The following is a 23500-nucleotide window of genomic DNA, read 5'->3' as shown; positions in this document are numbered from 1 at the left end:
GCTTATTAGCACTGACCCACCACTTCGTAAGGCGACTCTCATCTTTTCATGTACTGTGTATATATCCCTGCCTATTGTATTTTCATAGAATCACAGAATATTAGGGTTGGAAGAGACCTCAGGAGGTCATCTAATCCAATCCCCTGCTCAAAGCAGGACTACTCATGCATCTGATAGCATAGGTTTTAGCCCACAAAAGCTTATGCCTAAATAAATTTGTTAGTCTCTAAGGTGCCACAAGTACTCCTCATTGTATTTTCAATGAGATTAGTTTGTTTTTCCCAGTCATATTTACTAAGGAAAAACATAATTAAGGAAGAAGTTTGCACTGTCAGTAAAACCATGTTTTATTGTAGGAAAAAGACCTCTCTGAACTGTTCAGTGGTAAATATCAGAGCAACGTTAATGAGTTTCTTAGATTAAAATAGTTTGGTCCAAGCCACAAGGTTTGAGTCCAAGCTTCCTCATCCAGACTTTTGGTTCAGTGTATTACAGAGGGAGGACTAACTGCAAAGTTTGGATCTGGGTCCACTTGAACTTCTCCAAACTTCAGAGGTGTTTGCTTCCAGGGTTTTGGTTTGAGCTCACAAACTTCTTTGTTGTTTACATTCCCTTGCCTGTATTATCAAATTGATAATGGGTATGCATTTCTTAACTTTAAGTACATAAGTAGTCCCATGGAGGCCCTACTCAATGGGACTAGCTGATGTTCATAGTTAAGTACAGACTTTGCTGGACTGTGGCCTATATAGTAACCCCAGTCTTTCATTATTTCAGATTTTTGTTTAAAAAAATGATTATCTCTGATTTTCTGTGCTTGTAAAAAATAAATCTAGCAATAATATCATGACTGATTGACTTTGAGGCACCCATTCACTATAAGAAGAGGCTGGGTGGTCTTTTGATTAACACAGTGCTAGGAGTAGGGAAATCTGGGTTGTTGTCTGTGCTCTGTCACTGCTGTACTGTGTGACCTTGGTTAGGTCACCTATCTGTACTGTACCGTAGGTTCTCCACCTCTAAAATGCAGATAATAACGCTTACCTGTTTTATAAAAGTGTTCTGAAGCACTCAGGAACTAGAGTAATGAACCTGTTCATAAATAAAACAAAAAATAAATACAAATACAGACAAACATGATTATGTATTTCCTCCAAAGGCAAAATTTCCTTTGAAATCATTGGAACTTCTGCATATGGAATTACTGCAGGATTGGGTGCAATATGTGACAATTATCATTAAAGACTATTCAATTACATTTGAATGTAGATTAACCAAAGGAGAGGAAGTCAGTTATTAATTCATATTTAAATGAGCTATGCTGACCTTCTTTTAATCACTCGTATCCTATGATGGTCACAAACTATTTTTTTTCTAAATTCCAAGATTTGAGGAGACAAAAATCTAGATTTTTTTTTTAATTTCCAAGTATTAGGATTAAAATGATTTCTGATAAAGATTTGAAAAAGAATGCATTACAGGTAAAATGTCTGTGCATGGATCACTAGCACTGTACTTGAGAAGAGATGTAAATGTAAAATTAATTCTCTCCTGCTCCCTCATTTCCCCCTAAGGTGAGAAAGAACCTGTATTAAAGATACAACAGCACTTTTTCCTGATTCCACCACATAATTTTATTGCACTGTGCTTGAAAGAAAGCTATTTTGGGCCAATGTGTGTCTTAGTGGCTTTAAGGAATACAATGAAGGAATAAAGGTTACGAGATTCCCCTCCTTCTTATCCTATAAGTAGAAGCAGCAGGGGTGGTCCTCAAGGCATCGTCCTCATTGCCAGATGTTCTAGTCCAAGCTGCATTAGTGGAAACACTGTGGAAACACCTTCAATGTACATTTTAAAAAGTGCCACCTACAAAAGAGTAATATGTACAAAAAAATAAAACCAGTTGATTATTAAAACAAGCACTGTCAACCTTTTCATACATGATCCTCTTGTTATCGCTAGCATATACCACCTTTGCTGAGGTGATTTCTGAAATTCTAAAAATCTTGTGAACTGTTAACACTTTCTGTATCAGTCCCATAGTACCATTAATGATACTCTTTTGTTTTCTTGGAAGGTGATTCTTCCTTATTTCATTTGCACAATTTATTCTGCATTGTTAGTGCTACACTAATTGGACATTAAGGCTAATTGAACATTTCCTATTCTAGTTGGTGTTTTCATATTTGTTTTCTAGTAGTGAAGTATAATGAATGTATGTAGTGCCTAATCCATTAATTGTAACAGAGAAATAGACTGCATGTGAGAAGGATGCAGAAAAATAACATTACTCATAATCTCTTTCCAGCTGGATCCTGACGCTAGTGTTGTTCTCAAAGAACTTCAGGTGAAACTCAGTAGCGTACTGGATGAGCTCAGCGTTGTCTATGGCGCAAGGTAATAAACACACTTAAAGAATTTGTGCTACAGTGATGGCAACCATTAAAAACACTCCATTGTGCCTCAAACCAGGCAGATGTGCATAGCCAAAAGCCAATCCATTGACTAGATTGGGTGAGTGTACATCTTTTCACATACAGCTTGCTCCAGTGTAGCAAGACCCACTGCATGTGTATGTGTGCGTCTCTGACTGGCTGGCTGTATGTTTTGGAAAATACAGCAGTATCCTCACCTCCAAAGGACACTAAAAGTAGTGTGTGGGCTTGAATGGGTTATAGTGACACAGCTGGAAACTTTACTTTCTGCTTTTGGAAAATAAAAATGGCTTGATTTGTTCTTAACTAATACAATGTTCAACCTCTCTTTTACTGTGTGTGTATTTTGATTCCCTGAGACTGACAGCTTTGTCCAGTGGCTTGCCCCGGTCAGGTAGCAATTGCCTGTCTGAATTGCCCCTTCTTCAAATGGTCACTGTGAAGTCCTCTTGAGTCATTTGCTCTACCAGTGTCTGGTCTGCTGGAATCCGCTAGTGAGCCTTACTCTTGAATCAGTGTGCATGCTGCTGGCTGAATGCGGCTTGCACTGTACCAGCAACATAGCTGAGTCTTGCTATCGGAAGCAAAAACCATAGGACTGTTTTTGCCTTTACTTGAAAAGGAATGTAAGAGAGAGTGATTGTTCAGGGAATCTGCAATGGTGGGAGGCAGGTGAAAGTTTTAGTTGCTCAGTAACAATGCCATAGACATACAATCCGTGCAAACTGTTTTCCTTTTCGGTGTGTGGCTTCATTAACTATGGAAAAGGATGGTTTGAATAAATACAATTGAGGAAGAGTCATGGCTGTCTCAGATCATTAATAGGCTGAGACAACCCAAATAATAGGGAAAATTAAGTGACTTAGTAAGAAGGGAAAATGTCAGCCAAGAATTAAATGGATAATACCTGTATTAGCTCCCTGTGGTCTCTTCTCTCCCTGTCTTAAAAGGTCACTGTTAACTAGATGAAGCCCTGTGTTTGACTTTTCCTAAAATTAGTATAATCTTCTGGGTGAAATAGTTGTTTAATTTAAAGAGAATATCTATTACTTTGTTAAGATAAGAATGAGTGGTCATAGGAGCCTATATTTTTCACCCTTCTGCAGAAAAGCCAGGCAAATTAGCACAAGTCATCCAACAGCCCTCATTCCCATTGCCAAAGTTGGTCAAAATGTCCCCATTTTGGCTTTGTGCATTTCTCATGTGCTTTCTTCTCTCTTAAATTGGTCCATAATTTTTGCCTGTGACACCATCTAACTAAAAATCAGCACAAGGGCACCCTGATAGCTTCATAGCCTTACTCTGAAGAAAACAAGAAAAACCTCTCTAGGAGGCCTTCTGCCACCTCTGAGTCTTATCTCATTCTTTTAGAGGCTGCCCACGTGACCATGCTGAGCTAATAAGTGTGGCAGCAGTTTGCTCAGGATGGAGTTGTCTATAGCACCAAACAGAGAATGTTGCCTCAACTAACTGTGGTTGAACAAGATGCAGCAGTTTGGGTACTAGAGTAGACCCACTACCTGCATAATCTGAATGAGAAAAGAGATGGCTTTAAGAGCAGCACTGGCAGCCAGAAGAATTCTGAGGATGAACTGGAAAAGCAACTGTGCCGTGCATTGGTTTTTGGGGCTCCCCTTTATTCATTTCAAAGTTGGTTTCTGAGTAGATGTCACTGGAAAAGCCTTCTGTCTTCTTGGCAATCAGATGTGTTCATGTGGTTTTTTGTGTTAAGTTTTTGTGGTAAAGCACAATAGCTGGGAGTTTTCAGTCTGTTTTCACTTAACTTGTTTGTTCTTTTACTAATTGTTTTTGGTAGATTCTTTAGCTACAGGCTTATCTATTCAATTTGTCTATGAATATATTTAGAATTGATTATCATATTTATTGCCCCTGTGGTACTTGTGGTACTTTTACTTCTCTTATGGTACTTTTACTTCTCAGAGGCTGACTCTGAATACTCAGTTTTGCACTGCTTAAATGTACCAATCGATGTCCCCACTATGGCCATACTGCCCCTGTGTCACTCCTAGATTTTCTGTCAGGCAGATGCTGCTATATCGGAAGCAAATTGAACCTCTAGAAAAACAAGAAATGAACTAAATCAGTAAACTCACTTTGTGGGGAATTGAGAACAACTTCCACTCCCACACTTGTAAACAGAACTAGTTTATAGAGACCTATCAGTCCCTCATCTCCTCTAGTTTTTCAGCTGTGTGGAAGTCAATTCTTCTGAATAGAAAATCTGTTCCCACTTTTGAATTTAAAATGTCAAACATTCCCATAAAATGCATCTGGCATAGAGGTTATGAAGCAGTCCAAATATTGTTACTCTCTTAACTAGGTACAAAGTAGTAAACAAAACTTTGCTGTGTTGGCACATGAGTCATGACAAGAAAAAGTCCAGTTTAGCCAGCTAGGACAAATTAGTAGAAGTCTTGTTAATTTCTATCTTGAAGAAGGATATTAACACCAAATGAATATAAAATTTACCAAAAAGAGAGAATATTTGACAACACCCCCTTTAAAAATACACGTATATAGAATTTATGTCTTTAATCCCCTCGTACCAAAACTAAAAGCAGGAATAATTGTGCTAGCTAACACTGATGTCTATCTTAACAGCCAGTCATACCTCAGTAAAGTCTCTGGTTCACCTTCTTATTGTGTAATTCCTATCAGAAAATAGTTACTAGGACTCCTGTAGGGATAGGGACAATGTAAAAGGAAAACAAAACACAAACGTCAATGGTAAGTATATTATTTGGCCTTATACCATCTATAAGTCTTCAGAAATAGTTATTTTCAGTTTCTAAAGCATACAGTGCCTTAAGCCTGTGGGCTTCATATCTGCTCACAAATGATTTTGTGTTCATCAATGAAGTTGATGGAGCAGAATCTAAATAGTCATCTTCTGTCGTATAATTCCTCCACTCTCTTTTTTCTCTTTAGTTTCCAGCTTGTTATTGAGGAGTGTGTGAGACAGATGAGCTTTGAGCTAAATCAGATGAGAGGAAATGGAAACATATCGGCCAATAAGAACAATGCAGCTATCGATGCTGAGATTGTGCTGCGACCTCTCATGGATTTTCTGGACAAAATGTAAGTGTGGAGTAAAAAGGAGTAATTTTAAATTGCTGGATGCCAAGGAATTTTATTTTAAAAATTACTAAAAATATTAGGTCCTGTTTTGGCATATCATGGATAGCTAAAAAGTTGATAGTTGGGCGAAGTAAGCAATCTAAATTTTATGAAATCAGTTACTTATAAAAAGCCATTTAAGGAGCTATTTTAAATCAGGACAATTGACCTATATTAAGAACCTTAATCCACTGAAATCCCACAATTTCTTTATTTACCAGTATTTACTCCCTGTCTCTTTTCCCAGAATACATAGTCTAACCCAGGGGTCGGCAACCTTTAGCACGTGGCCCATCAGGGTAATCTGCTGGCGGGGCACAAGACTTTTTATTTACGTTGACTATCTGCAGGCACGGCCCCCTGCAGCTCCCAGTGGCCATAGTTCACCGTCCCTGGCCAATGGGAGCAGTGGGAAGCGGTGGCCAACATGTCCCTGTGGCTTGCGCCGCTTCCCACAGCTCCCATTGGCCAGGAACAGTGAACCGTGGCCACTGGGAGATGCAGGGGGCCATGCCTGTAGACTGTCAACATAAACAAAATGTCTTGCGACCCGCCAGTGGATTACCCTGATGGGCAGTGTGCTGAAGGTTGCTGATCCTGGTCTAACCATTTGTTGATTAACAGGAGAATCTATTTGTCGTAAATTACAATGGCATTTCCATGTCTCAACAAAATTATTACAAGATTTTTTAATTCTAATCCCTTGGTAATGTTTAAGATAACTTTCTCTCACCAATCCATGCTGAAGCATTGGGGAGGTTTTTCTTGGTTTGGTTTCCTCTTGAGTCTTCTCCGTTCTTTTTTCATCTGTCAGTAGTCGCTTGCTTGTACAGGATGTGTTGTGCAGAGCATGCTGTTTAAGCATGATAGCTGGGTGAGGGAAGTGGGATGGCGGGACTCACTTCAGAGTTTTTTAATATCCTTCTTCCTGTTTCCAGGGAATTTTATGAAAACACACATCTTTCAGACTTGCATAGATTCAAAGTTGGTTGCTCTCATTCTTTCACTGGCTCCATGCCCTGGGGGTTGGCTTAGGTGACACCTTCAGCTCCTGAACATGGCAGTCTGCCTAATGAACATGCAACACTATAATTGCCTTTGGTTTGGTTTGGTTTTTTGTGGGGAGAAAGCATCAGATAATTTTTAACATTAATTTTAACTTTCTTTTTATTTAGTCCATTATGTGAGATAGTCATTCAATTTTATTAGCGTTTGACAGGAAATGAAATTCTGATTTCAGAAATTCTGAACACTTCTTTTCATTATAGTTAAAATTGAGTGTACTTAAGTTTAAATTTAAACTTAAAAGTTTTTAGTTCTCACACCAGTCGTTTCAAGATTCAGGAATTCTTATTGTGTTTAGTCTAAATAGTAATTAAAGAAGTTGTTTATTCTTCATAACAATTTTTGGAGAGATGATAATTCTTGTCTTCCTGAATTGGTTGAGGGAGGAGTTTGATCATGCCAATTTAATTAATTCCCCATTATTAGAAATATTCTATACTGAAATGGCTTTTTGTATTAGTAATTAGTTTAGCAAGGTCCTTAGATTTCAGGTTGGTATATAAAGCATTTTACCGTTGACAATGATATTAGGAATTATATTAGGAGTTTGCATTTAACTAGCATAGTTGAAAGTCTGTCATTTCAACATTTAAATGTTTGTCATTTCAATGTTTAAGAAAAGTTTAAAACATTTCCAACTACACACATTTTTCTCTAAAGTTTTAAGGACACAAGCAGAGGTTTTTCTTTTGAAAAAACGGGGTATAGGCTACTTTACCACCTTTTTCACTTTTTATCTCCTTTTCACAAACAGGAATTTTCCTAAGACATGAATCTTTTACATGGTTTGTTTTCTTGATGTGAGGATTTGTACCAAACTGCTATTTTATATAATGAGAGGTGTCCTGGTTTAGATAAGACACTTTTGCTGAACTGGCATGTCAATCTTAATATGTGCTTATGGTTAATGCCTGGCTTTGAAGGTAATAATTGTGAAATATTGCTCAACAGATTGTAAGGTTTTCTGGTGTTATGACTGTAATGCTCAAAGGCAAAGGCTAATTCAAAGGATTAATTCATAATTGACTTTCTTCTTTGAGTGATAGTCCCCACTGTATTTCACTGTGGGGTACATATGCGCACCATGTGCCTGCAGCCAGAGATTTTGAAAGTAGTGGCTGCTGGTCTGCGCATGCATCCTGGCTCATCTTGTGCCTCTGACCACGGAAATAAAGGGTGGGGCAGATCGACTGTCTATTCCAGTTCCTTCTCACCACCACGTGGTCCTGGTTGGAACCTTCAGTGTCTGCAGCTTGAGCTCTTTCCTACAAAATAAGAATTATCTAGTTTGTAAGCAGTTTTAAGAGTTAGAATTTTATAGTTCTTCAGTGTTTAGATTATTCTCCTGGGGGACACACACCCCCCCCCATACAACCCATTCAGGTACCAGACTATGCCAAGGACTCTGGGCTTCAAACTCTACACTTCCTATGTGCAATCCTTCTCAGTCATCAACAACCACCAGTGCTGCCTGTACTGCCTTGGGGAAGCTCACAACACAATGAGATTCAATATCTGCCAATCATTCCCCAGCTGTGCATGAGAAGGGTGGGAACTTCATCTCTGCAAATACCTCATGGAGAAAGCCATGAGACCCCAATCAGACCTAAGCCAGGGAACTCCCCCATACATCATCCTAATTCAGCAAGTAGTGTGCCTCCTGTTGCAAGCTCCAACTGTGGTGCAGGAGAATCTACCCCTCAGAGGCTCGATCTCCTCAGGAAGCCAGGAAGCACTCTCATTAGCATGTGACTAAGTCATCTTCTAAATCCACTTCAAAGAAGTCTGATTCATCTCTAAGTAAGCCCATCACCATGGCCCATGAGGGCTTAGTATGTCTTAGGTCCCAGAGGCATTATGAGAAAGCCCATAAGCATTGGGCTGCATGAGTCCCAGACCGTATTCCTTTGGTACAATCACCCTTGGCACCTCCAGAACCCTGGGATCCATTGACACCAATGAAATCTGATCACTGTTAACTTCGGGCATCTCCCTCACAAGAGTTTTCTCAAACAAGAGTTGAACTACTTGTTGCAATGAGGAGCAATAGAACACGTCCTTCCTTAATACCAAGGGAGAGGGCTTTACTCAACTTACTTCCTAGTACCTAAAAAGAAGGACAGTTGGAGACCAATCCCGACTTCTGCCAGCTCAACCACTTCATTCCCAAACTCAGTTTTCGCATGGTCATGTTAGCCTCTATAATCCTAGAAAAGGGCACCTGGCTCATGGCTCTCAATATGAAGGATGCCTACTTTCACATAGACATTCATCCCGCTCACAGACAATTCCTTGGATTTATGGTAGGTGCCGAACATTTTCAGTACAGAGTACTGAATAGAGAGTCTTTACCAAGATATTCTCATTAGCAGCAGCCCATGTCAGATGTTGTGGGATCATTGTCTTTCCCTATCTCAACAACTGGCTCCTTGTTGCCAAATCCCGCCAACATGCCTATGCATCAACTTCCCTGATGCTACACCTTCTCTCCTCACTGGGAGTCAGTGTAAATGCCAAAAAATCTGTTCTTACCCCTCCCCCCCAATAATCTCTGGACTTCATCAGGGCAGCCTTGAATGTTATCACCGCAAGAGTGTACCTGCCCAAGGACAGATTCCAGAACATGAACAATATCATAGCTTGCATCACAAGCAACCCTCAAGTACTGTTCAAGACATGTCTGTCTCTCCTAGGTCATATGGCCTCATGCACCTATGCCAACCTTTAAATGTGGCTGCAGTCAGTATACTCCCCAAACCACCATTCCATGAACCCCATGGAACAATAGCGTCTTCCCTGCTATGGTGGACAAATCCTCGTCAGGTATGCATGGGCATCCTCTTTTTTCACTCTATGGGGGAACCCCAGCCAGGGATCTGTTCACTTCTCATGCAAACAGAAATGCACCACATACTGCTCCAGAACAACCCTAGGTCATCACTCCCAAGGTGATGCTCTGCCTCCTCCTTAGTTGGACCGGCTCGACTATGCCTTCCCTACTGCTCCTGCCACAAGTTCTATGCAAAATCTGTCAGGACAGAGCATGGGTCATCCTGATTGCCCCCTTCTGGGCCAGACAATTTTAGTTTCCCAACCTCCTACATGGGCATCCTGACCACCAGTCATCCTCCCAACAGTTCCCAAACTCCTGACCTTGTGCAACAGCAAGATCAAGCACCCTGATCTGCATCCACTCCATCTCAGAGCTTGGTATTTTGATGGGCATCATCCTTAGAACGTTCATGCTCCATAACCGTACAAGACACATTCTCTCTAATATTAGAAAGGACTCTACTAGATGTTACCTAGCTAAATGGAAGTGCTTTTCTTCCTGGGCACACAAAAGAGGCATTCTCCAAGAAACTACAGATATTCCTCTCATCTTAGTCTATATTTTTTCTTTGAAGACATCAGGCTGTATTCCAATACCCACCTTCCTTCCCTTCTGCTTCTGATCTTATCTGATTTGCAGTAGAGAAGGAACTGGAGAGGCAGTCAGTCCACTCTGCCCTTCATTCCCTCAGGAAGAGACATGAGGTGAGCCAGGATGCATGCATGGATTAATGAACACTACTTTCAAATTCTCAGGCTCAGGGCATATTGTGCACATGCATAACCCACAGTGGATTACAATTAGGGATCACACATTCAAAGAACCTCCTGTTACAGGAAGTAACTGCCTTTTTCTTTCTTTCTCTGGGGCATAATTTTACACTGTTGTTGCTTCTGAAGGTAACATCTTATGGGCTATGTTTTCAGAGATTCTGAGCACTCTCAGCTCCCATGAAAGTCAATTGCAGTATCTCAGCACCTCTGAAAGTCAGTCCCTTTGTATGCTCTTCTGTTTTCCTTTTCAGAAAGTTGAGAGATTTTTACTAGCTGCTTTGTACTTTGAAAATATGATTTACATGAGCATGTTTCCTGCTTGGGGAGTGTGAGTGATTTAAGTGGATTCCCAGAACACCAAAACTAATAGATCTCACTGAGCTTTTGGTGAATATTTTTTCCCAGAAGCTTACTTCTTGGACAGGGTCCAAGAAGTAATGACTTGTTTTTCCACTGAGATCGCAGGCCCATGTTAGGGAAGCAGGCAGTGCATCTGAAGAAGATGAAGACAATCTAAAAGGGCCCAAAAAAAAACTGCAAGGAGAGGAGAAGGAAATAGAAATAGTTTTTTATTTGCTTTCTGTAGGTTCCATGTAATATATCAAATACACCATAGAGTACTGAGGAAAATCTGGGAGAAATCTGTATACTCTGTTTATTTGGTTCTTTCTCAGTTGGCACTGGAGCTCAGTGTAACTGGCAGTATGGAAAGTGCCCATTCTTTTCCCTTAATTTACTCATAGGAGCTGACTGTTTTTGCAACACTGGCAGCTGCAGAAACCAGATTCCTAACCCTCTAGAAGGCTTTCCAGCAGCTGTATCTATATGTCAGCCTTTCATTTCTAACCATCTATCTAGTCCTGTGTGTAAAGCCGCTGGAAGCATAGACTTTCTTAGTCTTAATTTCCTTTGACATGAGGAACATGATTCTCTTATAAGTCTGTAAGAAGACAAAGGCCAAAAATCTTCACAAACACATATGGTCTGTCCTTGAATGGTAAGAATGGAATGTCCCCGTTTGATTCACTCTTCTATTGCATCAAACCACAAATCAATATATATTGAAGTTACCTAACACACCTTCCTTGAAATATAAACAAATACAAATTTAATTTGTTAAAAGAGGTTTTAAATACCTGCCAAAGAGACACCACCATTTTTGTGGAATTTAGATGTATATTTAAATGTAATCCAAACAAACATGTATACAAAACAAGGAACTGAGATAAAAATGCTTCTAAGGAGCATCACCTGCCTTGCAAATGTATGTGATTTCTGCTGTGATTATTTCTCTATTACTACCACTTTTCATATGCATACCTATAATAGATAGTAGAAAGATTAACTGGTACATGTACATACCTATAATGTGATTTGTACATCCTCTATGTTATATGCTCCGTTACATGAACAAAACTTACATAATACTATGACTCCCCACATACATATTTACAAATTGCAGTTTTTTAAAAGAATAAACAGAAGATTTTCTCATTTATGTGCACTGCAGTAAAAGGTGCTTAATTCCACATATAGCATGTAGCCTGTGATGGGGAAGCAGTCCTCCAAACAGTTATTACGGAGCCTATTCTTACTACTCAGTAGTCCCATTGACTTCAGAAGAAGTGTGTATGCATAACTGTAAGTGTTTCAAGGCGTCTGACCTAAATTTGTGTCTGATATCACAAGCAGTTTCAACTGCACAGATGCAACATAGGACAACAAAGGAGCTTTCTCTTTTTAAGCAGAAACTAATTTCACAATAACCCTTTAAGTTTTAGTTTTTTAACTATACCAATCATTTGAGCATAACTTTGCAGTTCAACCATTTTGTTTCATTTTCAATACATATGGTGCTGTTGGCTACATTACATTAAGCAGAGCATGGCAAAAGGATTGCTGGATGTTTACATGGAATGTTTGTTCCTAATCTAAAAGACAAGATTTGAAATGTTCTAAAATCCGTATGAATAATGCTGTGAAATAACACTGATGTCTAAAAGGCATTATTGGTGTAGTGGTTCAGAGAAACTCTAACACAAAGTAGCCATTAATCTGAGTTTATGTTAATTCAGAACCTTTGATGTTTTAATGCTAGATTTGGAGACCAGTCTGTGTTTTACTTTATTCCAGTTTAAGTCTCTCTGCAAAAATCTGTGAGAAGACAGTTCTGAAACGGGTTTTGAAAGAGCTGTGGAAATCAGTCCTGAACAAAATAGAAAAACAAATTGTGCTTCCACCATTGACAGACCAAACCGTAAGTGTCCAAGCCATGATTCACACACATTTAAAACATTTGCAATAATCACATCTGGTAGCAGTTTTTTAAAACATCCTTCCAGAAAATTGTCCCCAAAGAGGAACTTGGTCACTACATGCAGCTTCCTGGGCACTTTTTCAGCAGAAAAGCTGGAGCAGATCTTTAGTAGCTGGTTTGCAAGTCCTCGCTATTGGGTGTCCTGCCTGCCCATTCTAGATTGGGGCATTCTCGCAGTGCATTTCATCAAGGTTTTCACATTTTAACCAAATATAAGACTTATATAGTGAATCCTAAGGAGAAGTGGAAAATAGGGACTGAGGAGAGAGAATATGTCCAACCAGGGCATTTTGAGAAGTACTTAGGTGCTAGAATAGATCCTTGGATAGGTGTGGGTGGACCTTCGTTGAAGGAGAAGTTGAATGATTGGAGTGAGAGGTTAATTGAAGCTCCTTTGAAACCAGCTCAAAAATTATTGATCCTGCAGACGTATATTCTACCGAGACTATTTTATAATTTGCTTTTAATGGAGCCTTCTTTTAACCTTTTAGATGATTTGGATATTTTAGTTAGGAAGATAGTGAAGGAGATTTTACATTTACCGCAATGTACTACTGACGGATTATTTTATTCTAGAGGGAGAGATGGAGGGTTAGCTCTAACTAAATTTAGTATACAAATTACTAATATGTTAATTCGCAAATGGAGGCATCATATTGTTTCTAGAGATAATTGGGTAGATTTATCCTATTTGTGTGCAGGAGAAAATCTTATCAATAAAATAAGTAACTCCTCACCCTAGGAAATGGAGAGAAGAGGAGTTTTTAAGATGGTCTGAGATGTCAAGGAATAGGGATTAAATATTTTAAGAATGATAGAATTAGTAATTCAATTTTTAAAAATTCAGATAAAATTAAGTCTGCGGTATATATAGCGGCACTGCAACTTAGAGCGAATATCTATCCTACGAGGGAAACATTAGCGAGAGGTAGGGGTGGAGTAAATGCTCTTTGTAGGTGGTGTGGTAAGGTTCAAGAGACTATTCCACACATTTCTGGCCAATGTTATAAAACAAAGGAGGTAAGAATAAAACGACATAATAGAGTGGTTTCAGCAGTAATAGATAAGGTGACTAAATTAGGTTGGAAGGCAATGGCTGAACTCCATTTGAGAAATAGCAAAGGCGAATTGAGAAAACCAGATATTATATTCATAAAGGGTGATACGGTAGTGGTGGTCGATGTCACAGTGCGATGGGAGGACAATGCAGCGAGTTTGGAGCAAGCTCACGAAGAAAACGTGACCTACTACCTCGAATTAGAGGATGAGATCAGAGAGTTGACGGAAGGTAAAAATATCCACTTCTTTGGGTTTGCAGTTGGGGCGCATGGCAAGTGGAGTGACGGAAATGATGATTTGTTACGGATTTTAGGTATTGATAGAGGGAAAATTTTTAAAGAAAATATATGTAAACTCGTTTTATATTCTACAGTTGATGTGATGGCTATGTTCAGTGACTGGTAAAGATCCCGGAGTTTCCATTCAGTGTATCTTGCTAAAACTAAATTTAGCTATTTTTGTTTCCATGTTTTAAATTCTATTGCTATTTACTATCTGTCCTTTTAGAAGATGGTTTTAATATATCTAATAAATACTTATTAAATAGATTAATTGTAATTTCTATTTTTAAATTATTAATTGATATACTTAAAAATTAAAATTATTGGATATGGATGCGGACTGGCCGCTAAGAGTAACCAGGAAAGGGCAGGTAGTCACGCCTGTACATGAGTAGCCATTCTACTCATGTACAGTGAGCATTCAGTCACAGATGCTAGCCTTCCTAGAAGGCTAAGGGGTAGAGATACAGAGTGAGAGCAGGCAGAGTCATGGCCTTGTATGCCCTTCCCCAAAAGCCTCCTGCTATATGACACCTCATCACCAACCCAGAATGCAGCCACTTCCCAGCCAGTGACTCAAAGCCAGTCTGGCCTCTTCAGCGGCAGAGGAGGGGTTGCATTACCAGGATGACAGGAAGCAGGGAATGTGGTACAGCTGGAGGAGGTCGTTGTGCTGTCCAAGGCAGTAGCAAAGGTAGCCTGATATGATCCTCAAATGGGGATGCCATCTGGGGATACTGTACTTACAGTAGGGGGGTTGTCAAATTCTGGATATACCTTTTTGAGAAAGCAGTAAAACAATGACCTCATACTGGTGTGATTTTGGGGGGGGGGGGGGGGGTAGTGTAATAAAGAAATATTATTGTTGTTTGGTTGGTGTGTGTGTGTGTAGGAGGGTTAATCTTGCATTTAATGAGTCTGCTGTCTTTTGTTACAAGTTGATTATTATATTGTTACAGTGTGTCCAGGGACAATGTTACTATATATATTGTTTTGTCATTAAAACGGCTAACAACACTGCAAGGGAGCCAAAAGTAAGAACTGAAGCAATTACACTCACAGAGCTGCAGATGACATTTATAATATTTATTTGGTTTCAAAAATGTAAATTATATCTATTAGAACATTATACAGCAGGGACAAGCTCAAATCCTAATGAAAACTTCTCTTGAATAAATGTAACCTTTTCTCTTGCATAGCTAGTGAATATAACAAAGTCCAAATCTCACATTGATGATATAATTAATTACAACTTTCCAATAGCAACAATTAAAATTTTGTAAAGTATTGTGACATACTATAGACAAATCAAAGAAGGGGTTTGTATGTATGCAGTGAAAGTATTATTAAACAAGACTGCAGTTAAATAATACTGGACCATAGAGCAGTCCATATCGTGGGTCTGTCCCAGAGCCACTGACCCTGGAAACATCTCAGGTTGGGCAAATTGACTTTTTCTGACAAAACTTTGTTACCTCAGAAAATCCTTGACCATATCTAATCACAAACTATATGAAGCCAACAAGAGCCTTGTCAATTTCATAGCTGCTTACTGTAACCCTGTAGTCAACTGGGAAACTGACAAAAATCATGTCACATTGCTGTTTGGTTAAGCTCTGGCGAAAGCTTAGAGTGAAAAGACCTGCCTGGTTCAGGCAGAAGCCAAGAAGGGAGAAGGTGGGGTAGGACCTGAGGACCCTCTTCCTTCTCATCTGCCACCCAATTGTCATGCAGCTTTTGGATGGCAATTAGGGTCCAGTGAGAGTGTGCACCTTCTCCTTTCCAGGAACCAGATGAGTGAGGGGCTTCACATTTATCGTCTACTAGCCAGAGGCCAAAATGGGCAGGGACAAACCTGGATAGAAGTCTAACTTCAGTGTCCTTCTAAACAGCAGGGTTGGATTGGGCTGGGCCCCAGAACCTCACTGGTTTGAAATACCCCTCACACACACCTTTAATATTGCCCCCTGACTAATAGCTGTCTAGTATATTTTTCAAGCCTTATTTAGCAGGTGCATAATAGAAGCAGAGAGATAAAATAGAGTATTTATGATCTGTAGTGATCAAGGAAGGTAAAAATTAGTTACAAAAGAATACTAGACCAGTTTTTAAATATGATCACAGCACAACAGGTGTGTACAGTGCCTCACCATCTGTTAATTTCCAAATGTGTAACGTCTATAAGTGATACACAATATGATGGATAAGGTGCATAGCTACAGGCTGGTTTCATTTTTTGCCAATCTTAATAATTAACCATATTTCAATCATTAATAGGATGCTTCAAGGAAGTCCCTTCCCTTTACATACACATGAATACCACTTCCCTTACCGGAAGGTACAAGCACAGACACGCTGAAACAGAACGTGTTTTACAACGTGCAGAATTTTTCTCGTACCATTCTGGCTGCTAATAAGCAGTGAGAATTTAAGCTGAGTTTATAGATTTGAGAAATAAAATGTCATTAGTAGGGAGACACAAACACAAAGACCAGTTTTGAAAATTGAGATCTTATGGAAAAAAAGGAAAGATTGATGAAAAACTGTTCTGTTGTCCCATGTAAGTTGAGCTGATTTCTGTCATTTGGCTTTCATGGAAGCCAGTCATCTAGAACCACTCCTTGTTAAACTGCCAAAAACCACTGGTAATTACAGTTCTTGGGGTAATTGTGCTGCAACAAATGTTTACAGTGCATTATAGTAGGATTCTAAGCAGATGGTTGTTTAACATAAAGGGGTAGCATAAGCCGTTTGCATCTTGCCAGGATTTGATTATTACAAAATATTGTTTTATCTACATATATGCTGTTCAAATATATTTCAACACAATTTTTCTGGTTCAATATAGGGATGCTTGGACTTTATCCAGCCCTTTTTACACATGTGAATATTTCATAGGAGTCTATAGGAGTTGTGTTTTTCAGGTTCTGCAGAATTGGGACCACTTTCCTCCACACTGTACTGTATATTTCCAAATATTTTGCTTTGTCAACTCCATCAAATATGACTTAATTGGAATTGAAGATTTTATTTAACTTTTGGTCTGCAGAATACTGAATACGTGATAAAGGGCTTTTCTAAAAAAAAAAAAAAAAAAAGGGGGCCGCCATTTAACAATAGTAATGGTGTAGAGATAAAAAGCAAAAGCTCTATAGTGATATTGAAAATTCTGTATCTTCAGTTTCAATTTTGTTTATTTATAGGGGCCCCAGATGATATTTAGTGCCGCTAAAGATCTTGGCCAGTTGTCAAAGCTGAAGGTAACGTAAGTTAAAATAAATCTACATATGTCCTACTGTAAGGAAAAAGTGGATAAATTGTATGCCTATCCTCTTCTCCTCTCTCATGCTTACTGTCATAACAGGCCCATTGAAGTCAATGGGACAGCTTGTGCGAGTAACTGCTCAGCAAAGTGAGTAACGGTTTCACAATCTGTATCTGAATATGCACTGCACTGATCACTAGCTGCTGTCAGGAAAATATTCCTCTGATCTCCATATTGCACAAGTGACCAGATGTAATATGGGTATTTTAAACCTTCTCCAGTGCAGCATTGGCCTGAGGTTACAGGGCTACATGGATTTATTCCAGCATGGCAATTTGTACTGTGTGTTCCTGTGATCTACCACAGATCTTCATTGTAACGGTCTATTATTAACATTAAATTATCCTACTCTGTGGTTTGCTGCAGAATTAGTCTTTAATAGAAATTGTGGACCATTACATCTGGCTTCCTCCTGGGACCAGCTTTAGGGAAAATAAAAATAGTACATGACCACTTGTAAATTTGTCCTGCTCATTGTCTACAAAAATATAATGCTATGTTCTGTGCTTACTTTCTTCTACATTAAAATTCTAGAGCACTCTCTTTTGATAGGCAGTAACTGGTGTTGTCTCTTCATGGTTCATTTCTAGTATTGACAAGCAGCTCTGATTAATCGGGAAAGGATTGGGTCTCATAAACTTTGACAGTTAATATAAAAAAAATAATTAATTTGTAAACAGCACAGTTTTGACATCAGCATATAAACACTCCTGAATTGTGCACAAAAACATGTCTATGTGTTACCACATACATAATACTTTACCCATATATAACAGAGTACCTAGAAAATAGTGTCACAGGAGTGAACCCTATAGTTTTAGTCTCACTTTTATTTATATTACCCTCTGCACAATATATAATGTACCCAACATTCTTTGCTGTTACTCCTACTCAGGTACAAACAGAACAAAAATTGCCCTGAGTAGTTATTGAACAGAGGCTGTCACAGCAGCTGCAATGTGAACATAAACATAAACATGCAAAGCAATATAAATTGACGTTTTTTTAAAACACAAGGTCAAATTATGACCCTACTCCCTGCAAGGATGTGCAAGGGACCAAGAACACAAGACATCCATTTCCCACCTCTTGTGCTTCTGTGAATATGACTTGAGAGAGTTCAGTCACTACTCCTTCACAGTGATCCCATGGATACAAGGTGCCTGATACGAGCATCATGGCCCACATACACCTCTATGCTGGCCTCTAAATCTGTCCAACTCAAAGAATATAAGAATGGCCATACTGGGTCAAACCAATGGTCCATCTAGCCCAGTATCCTCCAACAGTGGCTGGTGCCAGATGCTTCAGAGGGAATGAACAGAACAGGGTAATTATAGAGTGATTTATCTCCTGTTCTTCAGTTCCAGCTTCTGGTAGTCAGAAGTTTAGGGACATCCACATCTTAGGATTGCATCCCTGATCATCTTGGCTAATAGCTATACATGGAACCTATTCTCCATGAATTTATCTAATTCTTTTTTGAACCCAGTTATAGTTTTTGCCTTCATACCATCTCCTGGCAACAAGTTCCACATGTTGACTGTGTTTTGGATGAAAAAGCACTTTCTTTGTTTTAAACCTGCTGCCTAATAATTTCAATGAGTTTGAGTGTTATGAGAAGGAGTAAATAACACTTCCTTATTCATGATTGTATAGACCTCTGTCATAGCCCCCCTTAGTTGTTTCTTTTTTTTTAAGCTGAACAGTCCCAGTCTTTTTAATCACTCCTTCATGTGGAAGCTGTTCCATATCCCTAATCAATTTTGTTGCTCTTCTCTGTACTTTTTCCAATTCTAACATATCTTTTTTTGAGAAGGGAGTGACCAGAGTTCCACACAGCATTCAGGATGTGGGCATACTATCCATGGATTTATATAGTGGTGGTACAGTATTTTCTATCAGCTTTTGACTGCCGCTTCATATTGAGCAGCTGTTTTCAGAGAACTCTCCACAATGATTGCAAGATCTCTTTCTTGAGTGATAACAGCTAGTTTAGACTCCATCATTTTCTATGTATAGTTCGGATTATGTTTTCCAATGTGCATCATTTTGCATTTATCACCATTGAATTTCATCTGCCATTTTGTTGCCCAGTGACCCAGTTTTTTGAGATCTCTTTGTAACTCTTCACTGCCAGATTTGGACTTAACTATCTTGATTAATTTTGTGTCAGCTGCAAACTTTCCCACCTCACTGTTTCCCCCTTTTCCAGATCATTTATGAATATGTTGAACAGCACTGGTCCCAGTACAGACCCTTGGTGTACCTGTCTCACTGGTGTATGCTGCCTGGCTGCAGCACTGTCCCTCCTCGCCCCCATAGTACCCCATGGGGGACAAAGGGACTGAGTGACTCATGAGTAAAGCTGGTCAAAACTCTGAATTTCCTTTTTGTGGGAAAATTTTGACAATTGTTTTTGTTCTGATTGTAAATGAAAACAAATATTTTTAAAATTTCCTGCAAAATGGAAATTCTGAAAAATATAAGTTTTTTGGAGAATTCTCATTTTGAAAATTTTGAATTTTATAGGGTTTTTCATTTTTATATGTTTTAATGTTTGTTATTTCATGATCTGTCAGCAGAAGCAGTGCATAATAGTTGACGTTCTATTATTACTGTATTTTAAAAATGACTAAGGGCAGCTTTAGTACTGATTGAAACATCTTTTTTAGATCAAAGTATCTCCTGTTGTGTTGCAATGAAACAGTTTGATGCTGTGATTTTAAAAATAAAATTAGCCTATTTCAACTATATTGTTATATTATGGCTTGTCAGTAAAAGTAGTGCATATTATGATTACTGACATGTCATAAACAATATCATTTAAAAATGAAAAAAGATCTAATTCAAAATTTAATTCAGAATCTAAAACTAAATTTCAAAAATTTTCTGAAAGTTTTTTTTCTTATGGGAATTTTGTCAAAATTGACATCGTTTTATTAAATATTTCAGTTTTGACAATAATGGCATTTTTCATTAAAAAAATCAACCAGTTATAGCAATGAACACTTTCAAAGGGATTTGTGTCCCTGAATCATTTTGGCCAGTTGGGAAAATCCTAGTCAAAAGACATAACCTAGCACTTACTACACTGCCTCAGATTCCACCCATGCGCACAAATCAGTGTGTTACATTAGCAAATTACCCTACAATACCTAAAAACTTTGGCTAGACTCTTCATTTTTTACATGATTTTACATTTGTTTTATTGATGTTCTCCAGCTCTGTACCAACTTGCCATGGTACGGTATCATTCTTGGGCACAGAAACATTCTCTTATCAGAGAAGTTAAAGCAGAGATAAAAGAACAGAAATGTAGCACTGAACCCATTCTTTGTATTCTCAATATGCAGGTAAATCTTCCTCTTCTAAAGGAATTCCATGTCAGCATAAAATTATTGATTCTTTACACATTCAGCTGCCTCCAGGAATAGTATGTGTAAAATGACAATGAGCCCTTACAGCCATGCCTGCTGCAGTACAAATAAAACATCTTTCTGTGTGGGATAAAGCAAAAGGGCAGACTTTTGCCAATGGTTTCCAAAAGGTTGATTGTTTTTCCTCTCTACGCCAGTTTTGAACAGCGTAAGAAAGAAGCAGTTTTCTGTTACTCCAACCGTGTAGGACGTGAAATGCTAACATGAAAAAAAAGCTTCTGAGTTTGGTTTTTATGCCAGTCAGTTTCCAGCCAATATCAATTACTGGCATTTGAGTTTTGAAGAAATGTGGCGATTTGTGTTTCTTTGAATAACAGCCCAATCTGATACAGCAATTAAAATACAGCCTATGTATATAATGAGCTGTTGATTTCACAAAATATTTTTCAGGAATACAAAACCTCTTTTTTCCTTTATTTAACATTCCTTCCAATCAGACTTTTGTTTATGTTTGGGCTTCTGCCAAACACCAATTTCCAGTCAAATTTCATTAGTAAAACATGCAGTTTTAATGGCATCCATGAGTATTCATCACGATTTATAATGTTTAATCAATTTTCTTTACAGAACAGAGAAACAACTTGTCTTTTCAAAATAATAGGAAAACACTTCACAGATACCCTAGCATTAAATTTCAGTTTTTCTTTTCAATTCTCATTTTCAACAAACAATGGAATGGCTTTGGGCTGTAGCTTATTTTAAAAGAAAGAGTTGAACGGTGGGTGCATCCTTGCCAAATGTAGATGTTCTTTAAAAAGGCAAGAGAAGCAGCAAGACCTTAACAGCTGCAATATTAACATGTTTTTCAGGACCACGTCACTCGAGAGGAAGCTAGAAGTTTGACGTTGAGGCAATGTGCAATAATGGAGGTAGCACTAGCTACAATTAAGGTACAGCTGTGTATGTCCTGTATGCATATATTGTGTGTCTGAATGAGCAAATATATGATGGAAGTGTTTGCAGTATGAGCTAGATTCAAGCTGGCTCTGTGTGGATGTACAATGGTCTGGCATAAATGTACAAGGGTCATAAAGATCCTTGTCCTTTTGTCACAATATGCTTGGGGAGCACAGACCTCACGCAAAGTGGTGCTAGTCTCCCCAAGGTGGGCTGAACACAAAGCTATGGTCCCCAGGTCCATCTCCCTCCCCAGGAGGTGGCCAACTGCAGGCAGAGAATGCACTGCATCCATTGAAGCAATAGCCAAGCTTTAGCTCTTTATTATCCTCCCCTGGTGACCTAGAGTTAGTGTGGCTGAGTCAGATAGGTTGAGCTCTCCTTGTGCTGTAGCATGGCCCATCTATCTTCCTCAAAGCCAGGTTGGGCTTCATAGGCCCAGTCTACCCACAGTCCTGCAAACATAGATGAGAAAGGAAAACACTTTACAGCCGGTTGGAAGTCAAGGCATTTTTCTGTTGTACAACGTACTATTTTATCCACAAATGTCCAATTAAATTTGTCTCTCTACTTTTGTATTCACCCTCTAATTAACTGCCACCTGTACATAATTGGATTTCTTTCAAGGATGCCTTTTAATTATTCTATACAGTGGCCCCTTTTCAGTGAAACCAATCACATCTGTCAGGCAGCTGTTAAGAACACAAGTGAATCAATTAATTTTGTGCGTGTCCACAATCTACAAGATAATTACTTTAGAAAAATCTGACTGTTACAGTAAATGCTTTACAAATGGAGTTTTTTAGGGTAACCAAAATATTGTGCACAAAAAAGCTATTTTTCCTGTAGAAAGATTCTATCCAATCCCTACATTTTAGCTATCACAATATTAACAGAAGTAGAACTTATTTCATTGGCAAAGGATAGAGTCCTTTGCACTTTTGGTATATCTTGCAGAAGAGGGTCTCAGAATGCTTTACAAACATGAAAGACCCCCTCTGCCCAAGTAGAAACTAGTATTGTTATCCAGAGGTAAAAGTAACATTAAGCACTTACTGGTACGGTGGTCCTGCTCTGGGGGGCGGATCCTTGGGCAGAAGGGGTGGGGCTGGGGTCAGTCTACCCTAGCCAGCCCATCCGTGCAGCCCTGGGCTGCAATGGGGATTTAAAGGGCCTGGGGCTCCAACCGCTGCCACCATAGTAGCAGCAGTGGCTGGGAGCCACGGGGCAGCTGCCCCTTCCCTCCCCTCCCCCTTCCGCTCCCCCATTGGTGGCCCAGAGAGGGGCAAAAGGGGCAATGATGTTAAAGCATTGCCGCGGAGGCACTTTAACATCGGCTGCGTGCGGGCTGGTACCGGCAGCCACTTCTTATCGGTACACCATACCAGCCCTACCAACTTACTTTCACCCCTGTTGTTATCTTTATTTTACAAACAGGTAAATATTAGTGTAACTGAGTTAACTGCTGGATTAAAATGTGGTTGTGGTCAGAAAAGAGATGATTCTCTGTAAAATGGCAGTGTCTTCCTCAACAGATCTGACCTCTATGTGTATATTTGCTGCCTTGCATCACAAAAATCTTGTTAGCCAAGCAAACCAAGGCCTTACACTCAACTTGATGGTATTTCTGTCTGTCTGTATCAGGGATCAGCAACCTCTGGCACACAGCTCACCAGGGAAGCACCCTGGTGGGCCGGGCCAGTTTGTTTACCTGCCATATCCGCAGGTTTGGCTGATCGCGGCTCCCTCAGCCTGGAGTGACGAACCGCAGCCAGTGGGAGCTGCAATCGGCTGAACCTACGGACACAGCAGGTAAACAAACTGGCCCGGCCTGCCGGGGGCTTTCTCTACACAAACAGCATCCCAAGTTTGGGAAACACTGTTCTACTGCATGAAAATTAATTATTCAATTCCAGTTTTTAAAAAGAGAATATCGA

The 23500-nt window shown here is 39.2% G+C and overlaps 1 protein-coding gene across 1 annotated transcript in view; it reads left to right on the top strand.

Moving 5' to 3' along the window:
- UNC13C (unc-13 homolog C) overlaps positions 1-23500 on the top strand; it is a 421885-nt gene that overhangs the window by 357441 nt on the left and 40944 nt on the right. Inside the window, exons 25-29 of the mRNA XM_032796690.2 lie at positions 2309-2397; positions 5385-5534; positions 12378-12501; positions 17105-17161; positions 21476-21556. Coding sequence (XP_032652581.1) covers positions 2309-2397; positions 5385-5534; positions 12378-12501; positions 17105-17161; positions 21476-21556 — 501 coding nt within the window. The remainder of the gene's footprint in view (positions 1-2308; positions 2398-5384; positions 5535-12377; positions 12502-17104; positions 17162-21475; positions 21557-23500) is intronic.

The sequence above is a fragment of the Chelonoidis abingdonii genome, chromosome 9, assembly GCF_003597395.2.
Source record: "Chelonoidis abingdonii isolate Lonesome George chromosome 9, CheloAbing_2.0, whole genome shotgun sequence".
Taxonomy (NCBI): domain Eukaryota; kingdom Metazoa; phylum Chordata; order Testudines; family Testudinidae; genus Chelonoidis; species Chelonoidis abingdonii.
This window is presented reverse-complemented; position numbering and strand designations above follow the sequence as displayed.